The sequence below is a fragment of the Rhamphochromis longiceps genome, linkage group LG15 (assembly GCF_057381845.1).
Source record: "Rhamphochromis longiceps isolate RC_006_pf linkage group LG15, R_longiceps_female_GT1.1, whole genome shotgun sequence".
Classification (NCBI taxonomy): domain Eukaryota; kingdom Metazoa; phylum Chordata; class Actinopteri; order Cichliformes; family Cichlidae; genus Rhamphochromis; species Rhamphochromis longiceps.
Window position 1 is genome coordinate 27238980 of NC_140571.1, and position 16236 is coordinate 27255215.

Sequence of the window (16236 nt, forward strand, 5' to 3'; positions counted from 1 at the left end):
AGCATCCAGATCTGCTAAAAAGACAGAAACTTGCATGACGTCTCCTCTGTGAACTCTGGAGACTCTGCACTTTGACCTTTGACATGGGAGAAACGTGCAGAGTCGGTTTCCCTTTCTGTCAGTCATCCTGCAGCAGCTCATGCAGGATGAATGGATGCAGGCGACGTGTCTCTGGATTTGTTTGTGGTGTAAACACAGCCCAAAAGCTGTTTCCAGCAGGTATATGAAGCAGGACTGACTCAAGCTTCTGTTCTGCTGCTGGTCAGCAAACCCGCCTGCGGTTTTACAAGCAGCAGCGGTCTGCTGCCAACATGAGCCTCAGCCGTGTGTTATGTCACTCCTGAACACACACACACACAGTCACACGGATATACACGGGTATACACACAGTCACACGGATATACAGAGGTGTAAATGCGTACATGTTTACATGTCTTCATTTTGAGTCACACAGCTGAATGTTTTTTGAAAACTTCCCACTCTGCACTACAAGGAGCCCATTCTTTGTCCTTACCTGTGTGTGCGTGTGTGTGTGTGTGTGTGTGTGTGTGTGTGTGTGTGTGTGTGTGTGTGTGTGTGTGTGTGTGTGTGATGATGGGTTGCTGTGGTTACCAAACGTATCTACTCTTCAAACCAGAGAGCCCGGCCAGCCTCAACATCTGATCAACATCTTACACAAGCACATGCTGTTTAAAATCTTTTACCAAGAGTCAGATAACAGATAAAGAAGTAAACAAAAAGTAAACAATACTAAGCAAATAATTAACTAGTAATAACGTATACGTTAGCTTAATAAACAACAATAAAAGCTTAGTAAAGGTTTACAGTGACGTTAGAGGTAAAATGAGTAATGCTGTTATACAGAAATAGAAGATCCATCCCCTCCAGTCTAAGTGGCATTTTTAAGCCCCTGCCCCAGCTCATGTGGGTGGGACAGTAATGGAAACAAAAATGCTGATAACTGAAAGATAATCTGCAATCCTCAAAACACAAATGTTTGGCTCTCGACCTGCACCAGCCAAAGTTTTAAAGGTGCTTTCTTTTTTAAAACAATGATCCAAATGTAATAACTCTGAGCCAATATATATTACGCCGTTTTATACGAACAGTGACATATCTGAGTTCATGTGATTGTAAGACACTTTTAAAACTCGAGTGAGTTTATACAGTGTCCTGGCACTGATGCATGTTTGAATCCAACATGTCTCAGGAGACAGTTTGTGTCGTGTTTGCGTGTTGCGTGCTCTGTGCTCTACAGCACGCTGGAGCGGTCCTGTGGTGCTGAGCCTGCAGCTGCTCCAGTGGTTTGTTCCTTTGTAGCTTGGACCACTTTTAGTTGGTATTGATTAAGGCTGGCCGATATGTGAAATTTTTCCAACCCACATTAATGAGTCCAATAAATGACGATAGGCGATATATTCGTGCAGGTGACTTTTTGATGGGCGGAGCAATGTAATCATGCACAGACTGATTTGCGCGTTTAGAACACAGAAGTCCAAACATGGAGCAACTAGTTGCCCAAAAAAATACAAAGTCACCAATTTGGGATTTCTTTGGCTTCAAACCGAAAGATTCAAAGAGGCAAACCTGAGGATGTAACCAAAGGGGTGTGCCGCTTGTGCAGACGCATAGTGCCAGCAAAGGACTCAAACACGACTAATGTGCATGAGCGTTTACGTGTCCACCATCCGGCTGAGTATGCTAGGCTATCACCAGCTTCCTCAGCTCTATCGAAAGTGCTTTTGCTAATATAGCTACTTTTGGATTATTTGTTTATTTTGTTAGATTATAATATTATTTTATGCCATGTTATACCCCTAACTAAAGATTGTGAATTATTATGTAGTTTTAGTTTGCATTATTCTCCTGAATTAGAAGAAGCTGATAACTATTGCATTCGTTAAACTGATTTGCATTACATTAGACTGCTGATTTATTGTGGATGAATGATATTGTTTTATGATGTTATAAGAAATACTGTTTGCAGAAAGTCATCGCCTTATTTGTCTGATTAGAAGAGAACAGAATATACTGGAGTTTTCTGCCCCAACTCAGCAGGAGCAGATAAACGGGGAGCCAAGGTCGTAGCTTAGGCGCCGTGTGAGAGAAAAGCATGTGAATGTTTAGGCTTTTATGATAAGGTGGGAGAACCAGAAGCTATAAGAGTTTGAGCAATGCTCCACCATTTTGAGATCTGAGGCTGTCTGCATACAGTGTCCATCTCCCACGCGGGTGTTCATTAAAATCATCGTTTGACTTAACCCGGCCGGACCAGTGTTGTTATTGTGGTTTTTCTCTTGTCTCCATCCCCAATATTTTGAACCTTAACAATTTATTTATTTGAAATGCACCAAATCACGCTAAAGCTGCTGGCAGACGGTGCCGTTAAAACGGCCCTATTTCTTTTTTTTGTTGTTTTTCCGTTGACTGCTTCTCTTAGCTTCAACCAACATTATTGGCAAAATTGCTCATGGGCAAATAAATAAATCGCTGTTGTAGAAACAAGGCTCTCTCAGTGATGGAGTAAGAGACAGTAAGAGACTAATGGACGTTCTTCCATCTTATTCATTCACTTCTGTTCTGCCCATTTTTTTCAACCCCCTTTCCTCCTTCGTATATCCCATAATTCCTGCCGTCTGTCCCCCTCCTCTGCCTCTTTCCTTCCTCCAGGAACATGATCAAGTCATTCTACACTTCAAGTCTGCTGCTGGATGTCTTGTCTGTTTTTGGGGAGCTGTCAGAGGAGGTAAGATAAAGACCCTGCTGGGAGTCCCAGGTTTGATCTCTGCAGAGTTATAATGATGACCAACCCCAATAGGAAGCTCATTTATCAGTTAACTGGCTGAAGGATGATGCCGACTTTATTTAATCATTTATAAATGATCCAATAATCCCCAAAGAGACCAAAACCAACAGAACATTCATCCTGCTGCCGAGGCCTGTCTGTGCAGCCAGATCCTGACAGCAGTCATGCATCTGCTTCTTTCGACTCAGACACGAGAAAGTGACACAGTCGTGACATCGATCAGGTCACTGCACTGTGGGAATGTCATTAAAGGAGACTTCAGGTCATTCTCCAATCCCTTCCTTCTGATATTTCATTGTTGTTGTTTTCATAACAGAGCTGCTGTGAGGCCAAGCGTTGACTCAGCTGTTGCGATGTATTCAGGGTGCTGCAGATAAACAGACTTTGTGTAAATTTGTGCTCTTATCCTCCCGCTAATCTGCAGTTATTAGCGAACCTTTACAGACTGGCCGCACAGCCCGACATTGTTAAAACACAGAACTTTATTTTATTTCGCAGCCAAAAATTTTCAAAGATCCCAAATGTGCCATGCTGAATTTTCAGGGAAGAGATGCACAAACACGTTAAATATTTCCATTTGATGAGAAGGTGCAGCCACAACACAACAAACCACAGAGTCTGTGTGAACATCAGAGTCTGAGCAAATTAAAGCTTCATCATTGGAAGCAAAGGTTTAAGTTTAGTGGTTATTAGCAGTGGCTGGGAGTTATTTGTGCCTTAAGGTGTGAAACACAGCGCAGCGTTTCCCACAGATTCAGATTACAGTACGTGTGGTGCAGGAGTCCCACGCTTTCTAAAAAAAGTGATTAAAAATTCTGCTCAAATGTGCCGCTGCTCTGAACATTTTATGTGCAGCGTTTGTGATGAAGACATAACGGAGCTGTAGATGTCTCTGCAGCCATCTGCCCGTTATCTCCACCGTCAGCCTGCAGCTCGTCCCTCTGAGGGGCGCTGAGCTCTGCATAGAGGTGTTATGATCGACTACTGCAGACCATCATGTTGGAGTTCAGCTGTGGGATGAGGTCCTCTTGAGATCAGACACCCAGACAGTGACTGAACTTTCAAAATAAGAGTGGGTAGGCTTATGGCTCAGTGAATTAACAACAGATAATGAGATTCTCCCAGATGGATTGAAAAATGGCCAAAGTATGTCCCCAAATATATTTCACTACCATTAATTATAAAAGTTCACCCTGTCGTTAGGAAACCCTGCAGAGACATTTTCTTTGTATAGCACCAAATCACAACAACAAGGTGCTTAAAGTTGACCGCGTACGAATCTTTACTGTGAAAGTGAGGTATGAACACAGTCCTGCTTAGCTCTGTTCCTGTAAACACCTGGTGTGTATGATTCCCAGATCACCCAGAAACCATTAAAGCATGATGGGGCACTTAGTTCATGTATGGTGAGCTGTCATGTTCCCACACTGAGACCCACTGGTGACTGAGTTTCAGGCAGCAGAAAGAGGTTTTCAGCAGTGTTGCCACCATCTTATGTAACACTGTTACCGTCAGGGACCTTTATACTTCGTGAATGCCTTCAATGTGTTCCCATGTGTGTCAGAATTCATCCCACTGACTTGTTTCTGAGAGAGAAACCGAATCTGTAGCTGCCGTGTAACAGTCTCTGAACCCGACAAGTGAGTCAGTGACTTTGAAAAACACGACTATCCAGTTCAGTATTTTCAGAAGTGCTTTTCAAAAATGACTCTAGCCTTTGTAACTGAGGCTGGCACACATTTAATGTCACACATTTCTTCAAAGCAAGCACTCAGATGTCAGGTGATGTCCTGCCTGTCAGCAGGTACCACCCGTCATTTATTGATGTTTTTGCTTCCAAGGAGCCCGTTTGTCCTGTAAAGTGGTCTTGAGCAGCAGCTCTCCAGGGTTTCTGAACAATAATCAGTTGTTTTATTTATTTATTTATTTATTTTAATTTTATTTTCAAGAATAAAAAGCCAACTCAAGGGATGAACCAGTGCTGTTCACACAAAACAGACAACTCAGGAACCAGTTTGAAATGGAATCTTGTGGCTTTTTGTTATGAGCAGCCTGTGTTTCACAAAAACTCATAATTTGTTCTTATTTTTTTAGGTGAATCTATAAAAATTGCCTAGGATAACAAAGTTAACACCAACAAGGTGATTCCCACAGAGCTATTGACTGAAACCTTGCCATATCTCAGCATGGTGTGTTTTTTAGAACACTAGGTGACTGAAGAAGAAATTAATAACCAAAACAATTGCCTGTAGCAAATAAACAGTATCTGAAAGTTACTGAAAGGACGGCTGTCAGGAAGCAGTTCTTAATGTAGGGAAACGGGGAGAAAAGGCAGAGTTATGAAAACTACATGAACAGGTCTGATGGAGAGATGGATCCACATCATGGTCAGTATGTACGAGGAGGTCAGGAGGAGGTCCAACAGTGAGAGTCTGCAGCCATTTGTGACACAGGGTGGAGATTCTTTCCTGGATATCTGAAATGGAAAAACAGGCAGAAAACCTCTAAACAAGAGCTTCAAATACTCTTCACAAATCCTGGAGATCTTTTCCTGAAGATACTTAAAGAAATGACAGAAAGCTCAGAGAGCTCAGACTGAAGAATTAAGTTTGTCGTACCTAATGCAGATTTTGAAGCTGGTTAGAATTGTATTGTCTATTTGTTAATGTGGCCACAAACTTTAAGTTGAAAAGAGAGATGACACCATTAGAGGAGATCGTTCCCTTTTATCTCTGTTCATTAAGAACACCATTAATCCTCAATCTGGCCCCAGTCCAGCCCTCCAGTACATTTAATTGGATGTGCATCCATATTCAGATGTGAAGACACGGCTGTGTGATTTCATGTTAACTGCATCAAGCTGCCAGATCTTTAACTTTACCATTGTTTTCTCTTTCCTCCTGCAGCTGTTGAGTTTTTATGTTCAGGCCTGATATAACAAATACAATTTTGCTTTTACACGAGGAGTCGCTGTTACGCCTGATCAATTGGAATTATTACCCAGTTGTTTCCTCTTCAGTTAGTTCCTTGTTGCTGTGCCTGGCCGAGAGCGTGCACTGGACATAAAAATCTACACGAGCAGAAAGCTCATATGCGTACTTCTTCTACTCCGGTTGTCACCGCACTACATTGTTACTAACAAAGGCAGCGTGGACCATCTGCCTCTGACTATAATTATGTCTCTCCACCATGAGGCCATGAGCCCACCTGGGGACATTGTCAGCCAATGCATTTTACATTAACAAATTACGGGAATTGAAAGCATTGTGACCCTAATCGTGGTACTTCACAGAAAAGAGTCAGCAGCCGGGGAAACTACATGTTCCTGAGTCACTCTTTGAAAATTGGATCATCACCTAGAATATAAAAGAATCTGGATTTTTTTTTTATACAGTCATGAAAAAGTTTTCACAGTTGTGCACAAAACTTTATCACATGACTGCATGAAGATAATGATGTTTCCAACAAATATGTTGAAAGTAATTCAGAACTGAAGCATTCGTGGTTCATCATATCTTGAAACGTTTAAGGTTTTACCAACCAAATGTCCAAATGAAGATTTAAAGTCCAGTGGTTCCCTCTGTGAATTGCTACCTTATTGTGGTGGAGGAGTTTGTGTGTCCCTGGGATCCCAGGGGGTATGTTATCTGAGGCTTTTGCCCTATGGTAGGGTCATCCATGGCGAATTGTCTGGTCCCTCACCCAGGAACAAACTCTGCCCGGGATGGGGTTAACTGGGCCACGCCCTGGAGCCAGGCCCAGGGAGGATGCCCGAGGTCGAGCGCCTGAGGCCAGGCCCAAGTAGTCTATGGGGCCTGGCCAGGCACAGTCCGAAGAGGGAACATAGTTTTTTGTCTTTATGATATTGTTGAGTCTTTTTGCCTTCTACAAAAGTCCTGTTTAGGTGTTAAATGAATGCAAAGACAACAAATTGCCCCATGAGGGAGCATGTGCTTCCCTCTGCTATGAGTTATTGTTTAACCGAGAGTTTTACAATGTGTGACCTTTCTGTTGAAACTTTTATAGCGGTTACATTCCTGTCTTTCCCTTTGCGTGCTTTAATATCTCAAAAGTGTTTTTCCAGGGATTAAAATAACCGGAGCCTCATCCATCTGCGATGGTAATGCTAAGGCTAAACAAATACGCGTCAGCTCTCCGTGTTGTTTCTGAGCTGCTTCTGTGAATTTGGCACTTAACTGGAATAAGCAGGAAATTCTCACAGGTCTTATCAGCGTCACTCCTATTGTAATATTTCAAAGATCCTTCAGCCTTGATTCACTCTAATGTGCCCCCATTAACACTCTACTGCGTCTCCTCACACCTCCATTGTAGTACATCGTGATCATTCACTGCCTGACACCGAGGACCTGGGACACGCAGTTTATGAATTGTAATGTAAATTCTCTGTGGGCGACTCCAAGCAAAGGCAGATGCGCACTGATCATAAATTTTACATCACTCACACCTGAGTGCAAACCAGTGTATAATTGAGGTTTAGTGCCCAACTTAGTACCTGTTAACCCCACTGGTAGAACTTTGTTACTCTGACTCTATAGTCGTATAGGGGACTGAGCCACTGGATAAAAACCTCTAACAGCCTTACAGTGTATGTATGTTTTCTTTTCTGGGTTGGATGGATGGAACTTTATTCAGTACCTGAACCTTGAACCTTGGGACTGAAGTATTTTTATTTTCTTTAACTTCAAATTCAAATAGCTTACACCTTTTTATACCCTTCAAAACTACTTACCTGCTTCTTTGTCTTCAGGCCTTCAGCAGTTATACCCTCCCATTTAAAATCCAGGTCCTAAAAGTTGGCTCAAATTAAACCAGTAATGCTTTTTTCGTTTCAGACTCAGTTTTGGTATCTTTTCTCTACTTATCATAGAATAAATTACACCTTCCTTTCTCTGGCCCTGCTTTAAAAGCTAACCTGATTCACATTAGGTCCATGTTCTAGAGTACTGATGGAAATCGGATAGCCAACAGAATGAGACCTGAATGTAACAAACCCACAGCAGACCCCAGTGCATGTTCATGCTTCCTGCCGGCGCCGCAACACTGCCGCCTGCTCCTGCTGTGTAGCCACCATCTCAGCCACCATTTGGGTCAGCTCCTTCCACATTTGGCCTAGTTGCAGGTCTGCTGTGTCCTCATCCTAGGTTTCGGCACCACTGTAACAAACCCACAGCAGACCCGGTGCATTTTCATGCTCTGCAGCATCTCTTTATTAATGGTTGCTTGTTCACACACACTGTTGGCTGCAGCTTTCTCTATCTCACTGCCAACCACACACACACTGACAACAACCACCATCCTGCAGGACCCAGTACCGTATTTAAGTCGGCGGGGCATGATTGCGGATGCCGTGCAGGTGCGTCCGCCTTCCCTGCATGGCACCGCAAGCCACTCCCTGCTACACTGAATAAATATTCCAGCACTTGGTGAGAGGAAGGATCTGTCAGTCTTTTCAGCTCCATTCACCTCACTCATGGACAAGACCTACAGACACTCATCCCTGACCCGGAGTTGGTACTCCATCTTTTCTAGCTGAGGAATCGTGGCTTTGACTGTGTTAATCCCACCTTTAAACCACCCCAGTGCAAGGTAGAGGTCAGCACCTGACAAAAAGAACCATGTCATCAGCAAAAGCAAAGATAAAATCCTGACTCTAACACCCTCCACTCCTCAACTGTGCCTGTCCACGTGTCCAAGTCTGTCCAAGAGTTAGGAACAGAATATTTGATAAAGCAGAGCCCTCACAAGAATGAGTCTTACTTTTTGTTGGCGGTGTAAACCCAGTCCTGTACAGCTGTACTGGGACCAGAAACTAATAAAGCTAAGCAAAGCTCACACTTCATGCAGTTATACAGTTTGCCTCACTCTCAGAGCACGCTGGCATGTGACAGGTGCAGCAAACAATTTCTGCCTTCTTCTCTTTGTTTGGGGACCGAACATAACACGTTTGTCAAGTGCCACTTGGATTAGGACTTCCAATATAGCAGTACTAGCTCTGCTTTTTATATGTCGAGTGCCCAGGTCACAGTCTGGCTGTCTCAGGTAGATCCGGTGACGTCCACAGTGTTCCAGTGACTTCCAGTCTGGAAAGTTCCTCATCCAGATCATGACTGCAGCTGCAAAACGTCTTTAACAAAGAGAGCCCCTATCCTGCATTGCTGGTGTATGACAATGAATTTAGGACCCATGGTAAACATGAGCAGAATAAATGGTTCCACTTGTTAAAATTAGATTGGTGAAACTGGGTGCTTTTGAACGGAGCACCCTGGGACCCACAAACATTTTTATTTTTCAGAAGACCTCATTAAAGGAGAATTGGAAACTAATGATTATGACATCATTAGGAACTAATGATTGACAACCTCAATCAATGAGAGTTCAGTTTGAACTTCCAAGTCCTTTACAGTGACTAAATTCATACCTTTCAGCAGCCTCGACCTTTGACCATATCGCATGTTTTACACTAACCGGCAGTTAGTTTTTGGGGTAAAAGCTGTGGAAAAATATATCTCCCTGTGTCAGTTATAACTTCCTTGATGTGTGTTTATTCTCGCCTTCACCAGAACATCCAGCACAGGAAGTATGCCCGCTGGAAGGCCACCTACATCCACAACTGTCTAAAGAATGGGGAGACGCCTCAGCCCGGGCCCATTGGCATGGGTGAGGATGAGGAAGCAGGTGGGACACACTGATATGGAACACACACACACCCCTCTTTCCCCGTTACCAAACAGTCCTCTCTTGTGTGAGTTCTCTTTAATGAATGCTGAGGCCAAATTCCTTTTGTGTGTGTGCGTGCGTGCGTGTGTGTGTGTGTGTGTGTGTGTGTGTGTGTGTGTATAAACCTTGGCTCTGCATTGTTTGCCTTATCAGGTCTGGGGCTGTAGCAGGAAAGTCATGCGGTGAAACTGGAGACGTTGTGAGATTAAAGGAGTGAGGAGAGTAGATTAGTCATGTGGTCTGTTCTTACATCCACAGTAAGTTTGTGCTTATGTGTGACGATGATTCAAATTAGCACAGTCTGGCTAAGAAAACTAAGAAAATGTGTGTGAAAATGCACCTGAGTGCGCGTGTGCCGCTAGGCTGTGCCGGATCTTTGTGTTCGTGTATACATGAGAATGAGCTGATATTTATTTTATTACTCTCGGTTTCCTCATATTGAACACAGATCCCTGACCTTTGTCACATTGTAACGTTCTGGCTGCTGATGCCAGGCTTGCACCATAAAACGTAACCTTTAATAGAAAGAAAGCATGGGGGAAAACGCCATGAGATCCTGGGGAGATTGACCGAATTAGTCCACCAACAAAATGACCACAGCAGCCTTTAAAGTTCACCCTGTTCTTAAAAGCAGAAATGTAGGGAAGGAAACAAACCCTTTTTCTAATGTTCGCCACTTTAGCTGCTGACATGGGATTTGCAATAGATTACGACCTCCGAATAATAGTTTTTGCTCAAGTGGCTTTTTAAGTGGTCCAATTTGCAGACCATCCTGCAACTTACAGCATTTGTCTTTTGGCAAGTGGTAATTCTCTGCCTCTCTGGGTTAAATCTAAACATCAGAATAGAAATGGTTTGAGCTGTTCCTTTTTTTCTTTCCCCTACTCATGTGAACGGACTTCCTCCATGTTTCAGGCAACATGCGCGCATTCGCTGGTACAAAAGTTCGTTTTTCCTTGTATTCCTGTACGTCGTACGTTAAATTAGACATGCTACGGCAGCATTGGTCACTCACAGATCCAGGATACATTTTATGGTAACAGTTTTTGGTGTTCTTGCCTCATGGTTTCTCTCACCTTCAGAAACTTGCTTGATTGTTGCAGACTTGCTCAGTTCTCTGTGAAAGACATTCTTAATTGTAATTAATTAATTAATTTTTATGTGATGTGAGGGGTATACTTTCTCTTTGAAAATGTGCTTGTGATCGATGAGTTCAGGTCCTTCAGAAGGAATCGGACAAGCGAAGTGCGATTGTGTGGCTCGGCGTCTCAACATCTCTTGGGAGCATTATGTGATTATGCTAATAATTCCTAAACTCTGGTGACTTTATCTACAAGTCGATTTTATACCACGCCATCTGGACTCATTTTCAGATTGCACTCAGACTGCGAGAAATTGCATCAAAAGGCCCAGGAGAAAACACGAGTGTGTTTTGACATGAGCACCTCCGGGCCTGCACACGTCTCCCGTCCCTGCAGGGGAAACTCGAAGCGTAGTTTTCATGTCAGTGGAGTGATGTTGACGAATTCCTCGCTACAAAAACGACCATCTGCTCGGCCACGCCCGCTCAGTCCACATACACGCGGGCGTGCTCGACCGTGACATCACCTCAAAGAGCGCTTATCTGCACTCGCATGTAACACACACACAGCACATTTACTTTTTCTTGTATTTCCGACCATGTCTGCCACAGATTTTCACGCTTTCCTCCTCTCCCTGCGGCGTTGGGGTCTCTGTGTCAGTGATGACATCATGATAGCGATATCATCCACCCTGCACGTATGGATGGTGTATGTGTGTGTGTTCCAGTGTTACTGTATTTTTTTGTTTTGTTTTGGGGTTTTTTGTTCCATTAGGATTTTATCAAGATTCCAACACCATTACTGTGTGTGTGTGTGTGTGTGTGTGTGTGTGTGTGTGTGTGTGTGTGTGTGTGTGTGTCCGTTTTCTTTCTGTCCTTTCTCACAGACTCACAGACAGCCCAGGGCCCTGTGCTTCGTACGTCGCTTACTACATCCAAGATCAAATGAAACATCCAAGATCAAATCATCGCGCTAACCGCGAGCGCGCTAATCCGGTTCCCCGAACACACCTGCTGTTGACGATTAGTATAGCTGGATGAAGTAATGTGCGATCACTGGGTGCCGTAAAAGGGGATACGCATCGATAGCAGAAACAGTGATCGGCAACCCGCTGATTGGTTGGCGAAAATGGCGAAGGAGCGCGCTCGGTATTTTTCGGCAGCAGAGCAAGAACTCTTGAGTGAGGGATTTCAGGAGTTTCAGAGTTTAATTAAAACGCAAGGGAACACTGCAAAGGCTGCAAAAGCAAAGAGAGAGGGCTGGCAGAAAGTTGCTGACAAATCAAACTCGTAAGTAATCCAATAATAACAATAATAATGGAGTGGATTTATATAGCGCTTTTCAAGGCACCCAAAGCGCTTTACAATGCCACTATTCATTCACTCTCACATTCACACACTGGTGGAGGCAGCTACGGTTGTAGCCACAGCTGCCCTGGGGCAGACTGACAGAAGCCAGGCTGCCATATTGCGCCATCGGCCCCTCTGGCCAACACCAGTAGGCGGTAGGGTAGATTTATCATATCACACCATATTATCCAATATTATATTACATTATATTATATTATAATATGTTATATTATATCCCCTTTCACATTAGAGCCACAACAGGACCCACTAGAACATGGGAACAAGTAAAAGTGAAATATAAGAATATTCTACAGAATGGTAATATTTATCACTTATATTGCTTTTAGTCTCTTGGAAAGAGACCCTGAAATAATCTGTTTGTTTGTTCATAACAGCAACCAAGAAAAGGGCAGAGCAAAAAAAAAGACAGGTGGTGGTCCTGCACCCCCTCGTCAACAAGTTGGTTAAGTGAATAATACCCTCACGGGAAAATCGATATCTCTCTATGAGCACACTGTCGCGCTGAGCTAAAGGATCCTGTCTATCCCGCAATATACGCTGAATTCTGAGGACTCTCCTTATCAATCTTGCACCTTCCGCAATGGGTGGCTCGCGTATACGGACAGGACATGGCTGCGACAGGCTTCCCAAATCCACCTTCGCTTTTATAGCCGTGGTCTCTCATCTTGATTACACGAAGTAATTTACAATTACTACTCTGAAATATGAATTACATCTGTAATAATCACATACATGTAATAGAATGTTAATAGTACATTTCCCTTTTTTAGGAAATGACCTGTATGTATCTGTGTGAAATCAATAAAAGGATCAAGTGCTGCATTATCTTTAGTTACATTGATGTTATTTATTTATGGTGAAACAGTGGTGGAATATCGCTGTTGCTTTCGTATGAATGACGCGGACATACCTGCGTGGCCACGATCTAATCCTGTTTACATAAAGTGAACCTGCTCCCCAGCAGGTTTACGCTTACGGCTCTGTTGCTATGACAGCAAGTCCCGGATGGGCTTCGGGGAACCGAACGATCCAGGATCACGCGAAATCGTCAACAATCTAATCCAGCTAACTCACTTAGCGCGGTACGAAGCACAGGCCCCTGATGTTTAGTTTAGTTCTGTGTGTGTGTGTGTGTGTGTGTGTGTGTGTGTGTGTGTGTGTGTGTGTGTGTGTGTGTGTGTGTGTGTGTGTGTGTGTGTGTGTGTGTGTGTGTGTTGGAAAGTGAGCACATCTGTCTCTCCATCAGAAAGCATTCCTTTCTGATAGGATCACTTTTGATTTATTACTATTGTTGATACTCCTGCAAATACAACATGATTTGTGGAGTTTGTTTCTCTGTTTCTCCTGCTGTGACGAACATGTCAGCCATTGCTGGCTCCAAAGAGTGAACTTCAGGGTGCTCGCTCTCTTCACCGTAATGGTTAAAACCTTTGTGACTGTCTGCAGCTTAAAGAATCTATTTTTTTTTCTGTGATTTGTTGGCAGTTGAATTAATCTTTGATGAGAGGTGGGCGGGGTCAGTGGCAGCTTTTGTGCACAAATAAAAAATACTTATGCACACGGTTAATAAAAAACTGATTTAGCTGCTACCTGTTTCTGTTGCTGTGGGGGATTCCCCCAAGAATAAACTATGTCTGTATCGCCACATGTTTCCTTTGCCTTCAGATCACACAGGGTGGTAAACTAAAACAAATGAAGTAGAAATCAAACGTTTGACTTTTAGGAACACTCGGACGTGGATTCTTTGGGTTCGGTGTGCCGAACCGAGTGAATGCCCGCTGTTAATGTCAGCTGTAGTGATTAACAAAGGCCCCATATATTGTCCAGGCGTCATTTATTTACTGCACTGTTGTCGTGGTAACTTTGTGAGATATTATTTCCACATCTCAATAGTTCAGAAATTTTTCACCCAGGGCAAGGAACAGAGGGGAAACTTCCCATGTGATAAGGTTGTTAGAACAAAGGAACGTGTTTACATTTTTTTTTTTATTACGGACTTGACCTTTAAAGATCAGAGCCTTCAATTACAAGCCTCGTCTGGAACAGCTGGTTAAATTTCATGCGATGTTTTTCACAAATCCCTCCATATATTGTGTAATTTCCCAGGATTTCTCAAAAGGTTATGATCTCACAGCTGTTATTTACCTTAAAAGAATCACTTCTTGGAGCGAACCTACAAAATAAATCGATAAATGCTCCTCTGTTTTACTCACTGAACAAAAGAATCCATACGATCGTCAAACTCATTTATTAAAGCAGACTCGCCCGCCAGCACAGTCATGGTCTGTTTCACAGCAGTGTTACACAAATCCTGATCACATCGTGCTTCTTAGCCCTTTACCGCTGTCTCTGAGGCGCTAGCAGGAGATGATCCTGGACCTTATTTTATCATTACATGGAGACTCCACCTGTGAGTCTGTGATGTTAGAATTGTGTGTCCCCGTGCTGCTGGACATGCATGACAGCAGGCACCGGACTCTCCACTGATCCACTGTAAGTAGCTTAATTGATCTCTAGAGAGTAGTTGGACACACACACAGCAGAACACCAGTATACAAGCGGTCATTACAGGCAGATCATTGTCTCCCAGCAGCCCTGCGCCGACTTTCTGCTGGCTGGAGGAGGATGTATTTAGCAAGAGGAAAGGAAGGGATGGAGGGAATGAAAGGGTGGAGGTTTTGGGGGGTGGGTGTGGGGCACAGGGAGAAAACGTCCCGTGCCGAGTTGTTAAAAATATAAAGCATGTTTTCTGTGACCTGAAAATATGCTTTATATGGTGAAAGTTATTGAAACATGACTTTCATAAACATTAAAGTCAAATCGAGCAACACAGAAGGTCGGTGTGTGTAAGGGGGGTCCTTAGTGACAGTTGGATAAACAGATTTTAAATTAAGGCCCTGTGAAGCCCACAAATCCATTCTGACAGACCGGCTGGTGTATAATACTAAGGCTACGTTCACACTGCAGGTCTTAATGCTCAATTCCGATTTTTTGATCAAATCCGATTTTTTTTTTTGTCTGCTCGTTCACACTACAGATAAAATGCGACAGCAAACGCGCTCTAGTGTGAACCCACAAAGCGGCCCGCATGCGCAAAAGAAGACGTCACACACAACGCGCTCTGTTTAGACCCAGAGCAAACAGTATTGTTTGACTGATGGCCCTTAATATAGAGACTTCGGACTTTATGTTTCCTAATTTTTGCTTTAAGTTATTTTGTTATTTACATAATAATGTAAATAACCTCATAATTATCCTTATTGCTGTTTTAGAGAGGAGCGGTGCTTCAAAGGATAGTTGCAGATTTCTGTCAGAATCTGCAGATTATACAGTACAAATAAAATGTTCACGTTTCTCCAACGTTGTCTTCCCAACAGTTTCACTGACATCTACACTGGATGGCCAGGAAGCATTCACGATGTCTTATCGGGCGCTTCTCCAGAGCTGATAATTGGCGTCTGTCTTGTGTCAGTGACGTAAAAGACGGATTTAATGCGACATGACCATTCAAACAGCAGTCGCTTTCTAAAACATCGGATATGTATCGGATTCAGTACCACATACGAAAGTGACCCAGATCGGATTTGAAAATATCGGATTTGTGCCGTTCACACTGTCATACCATGATCGGATATGGGTCGCATAGGGTCAAAAAAATCGGATTTGATGCGCTTTCGCCTGCAGTGTGAACGTAGCCTTAGTGACACAGTTATTAAAGAGCTTTATAGGTTAGAGGCCATTATCCCTCCTATGAAGGATTCAAGTCAACAGTGGTTCTTTGATGCGTTGCGAGGGTTGGTGAAGTAAATTTAGAGACGGTTAAATCAAAGTGGAGCTGTTGTGCTTTCCCTAAGTTTCCATCTCCAAACACTGTTTCAGGCTCTCAGACCCTAATATGGTCTTCTCAGACAACGTCAGCTACAACCTCCTGCTGTGATCAACAGGCAGCAAATCAGAAGAACCTTGGATGAAAGGGGGAGGGGCCAAAACAGCTTCTGGGTTAACTAATGCTCATCAGAAAATAAATGAGGATTATTTCAATCTGTGAATCGTGTCTAAATAATGTGATCCTCACCTCTTTAACCTTCACAGAAAAGACATTGTCTGTTCTTTGGATCTTTTCTGGAAGTCTAATGCTTGAGAACTTCTTGTGTGTTATTTTTATGTATGTATTATATGGCAAAAGTGAGAGAATGAATAAAACAAGGGAACAACAGGCAAACCCGGGACCTTGGTCCAT

General features: G+C 43.2%; 1 protein-coding gene across 3 annotated transcripts in view; it reads left to right on the plus strand.

Annotated features, from left to right (window-relative positions):
- The window catches only part of vta1 (vesicle (multivesicular body) trafficking 1), a 63289-nt gene that overhangs the window by 26614 nt on the left and 20439 nt on the right, over positions 1-16236 (plus strand). For all 3 annotated transcript variants that reach the window (XM_085382929.1, XM_085382930.1, XM_085382928.1), the window contains exons 4-5: positions 2671-2746; positions 9388-9502. In XM_085382929.1, the coding sequence (XP_085239055.1) occupies positions 2671-2746; positions 9388-9502 (191 nt within the window). The remainder of the gene's footprint in view (positions 1-2670; positions 2747-9387; positions 9503-16236) is intronic.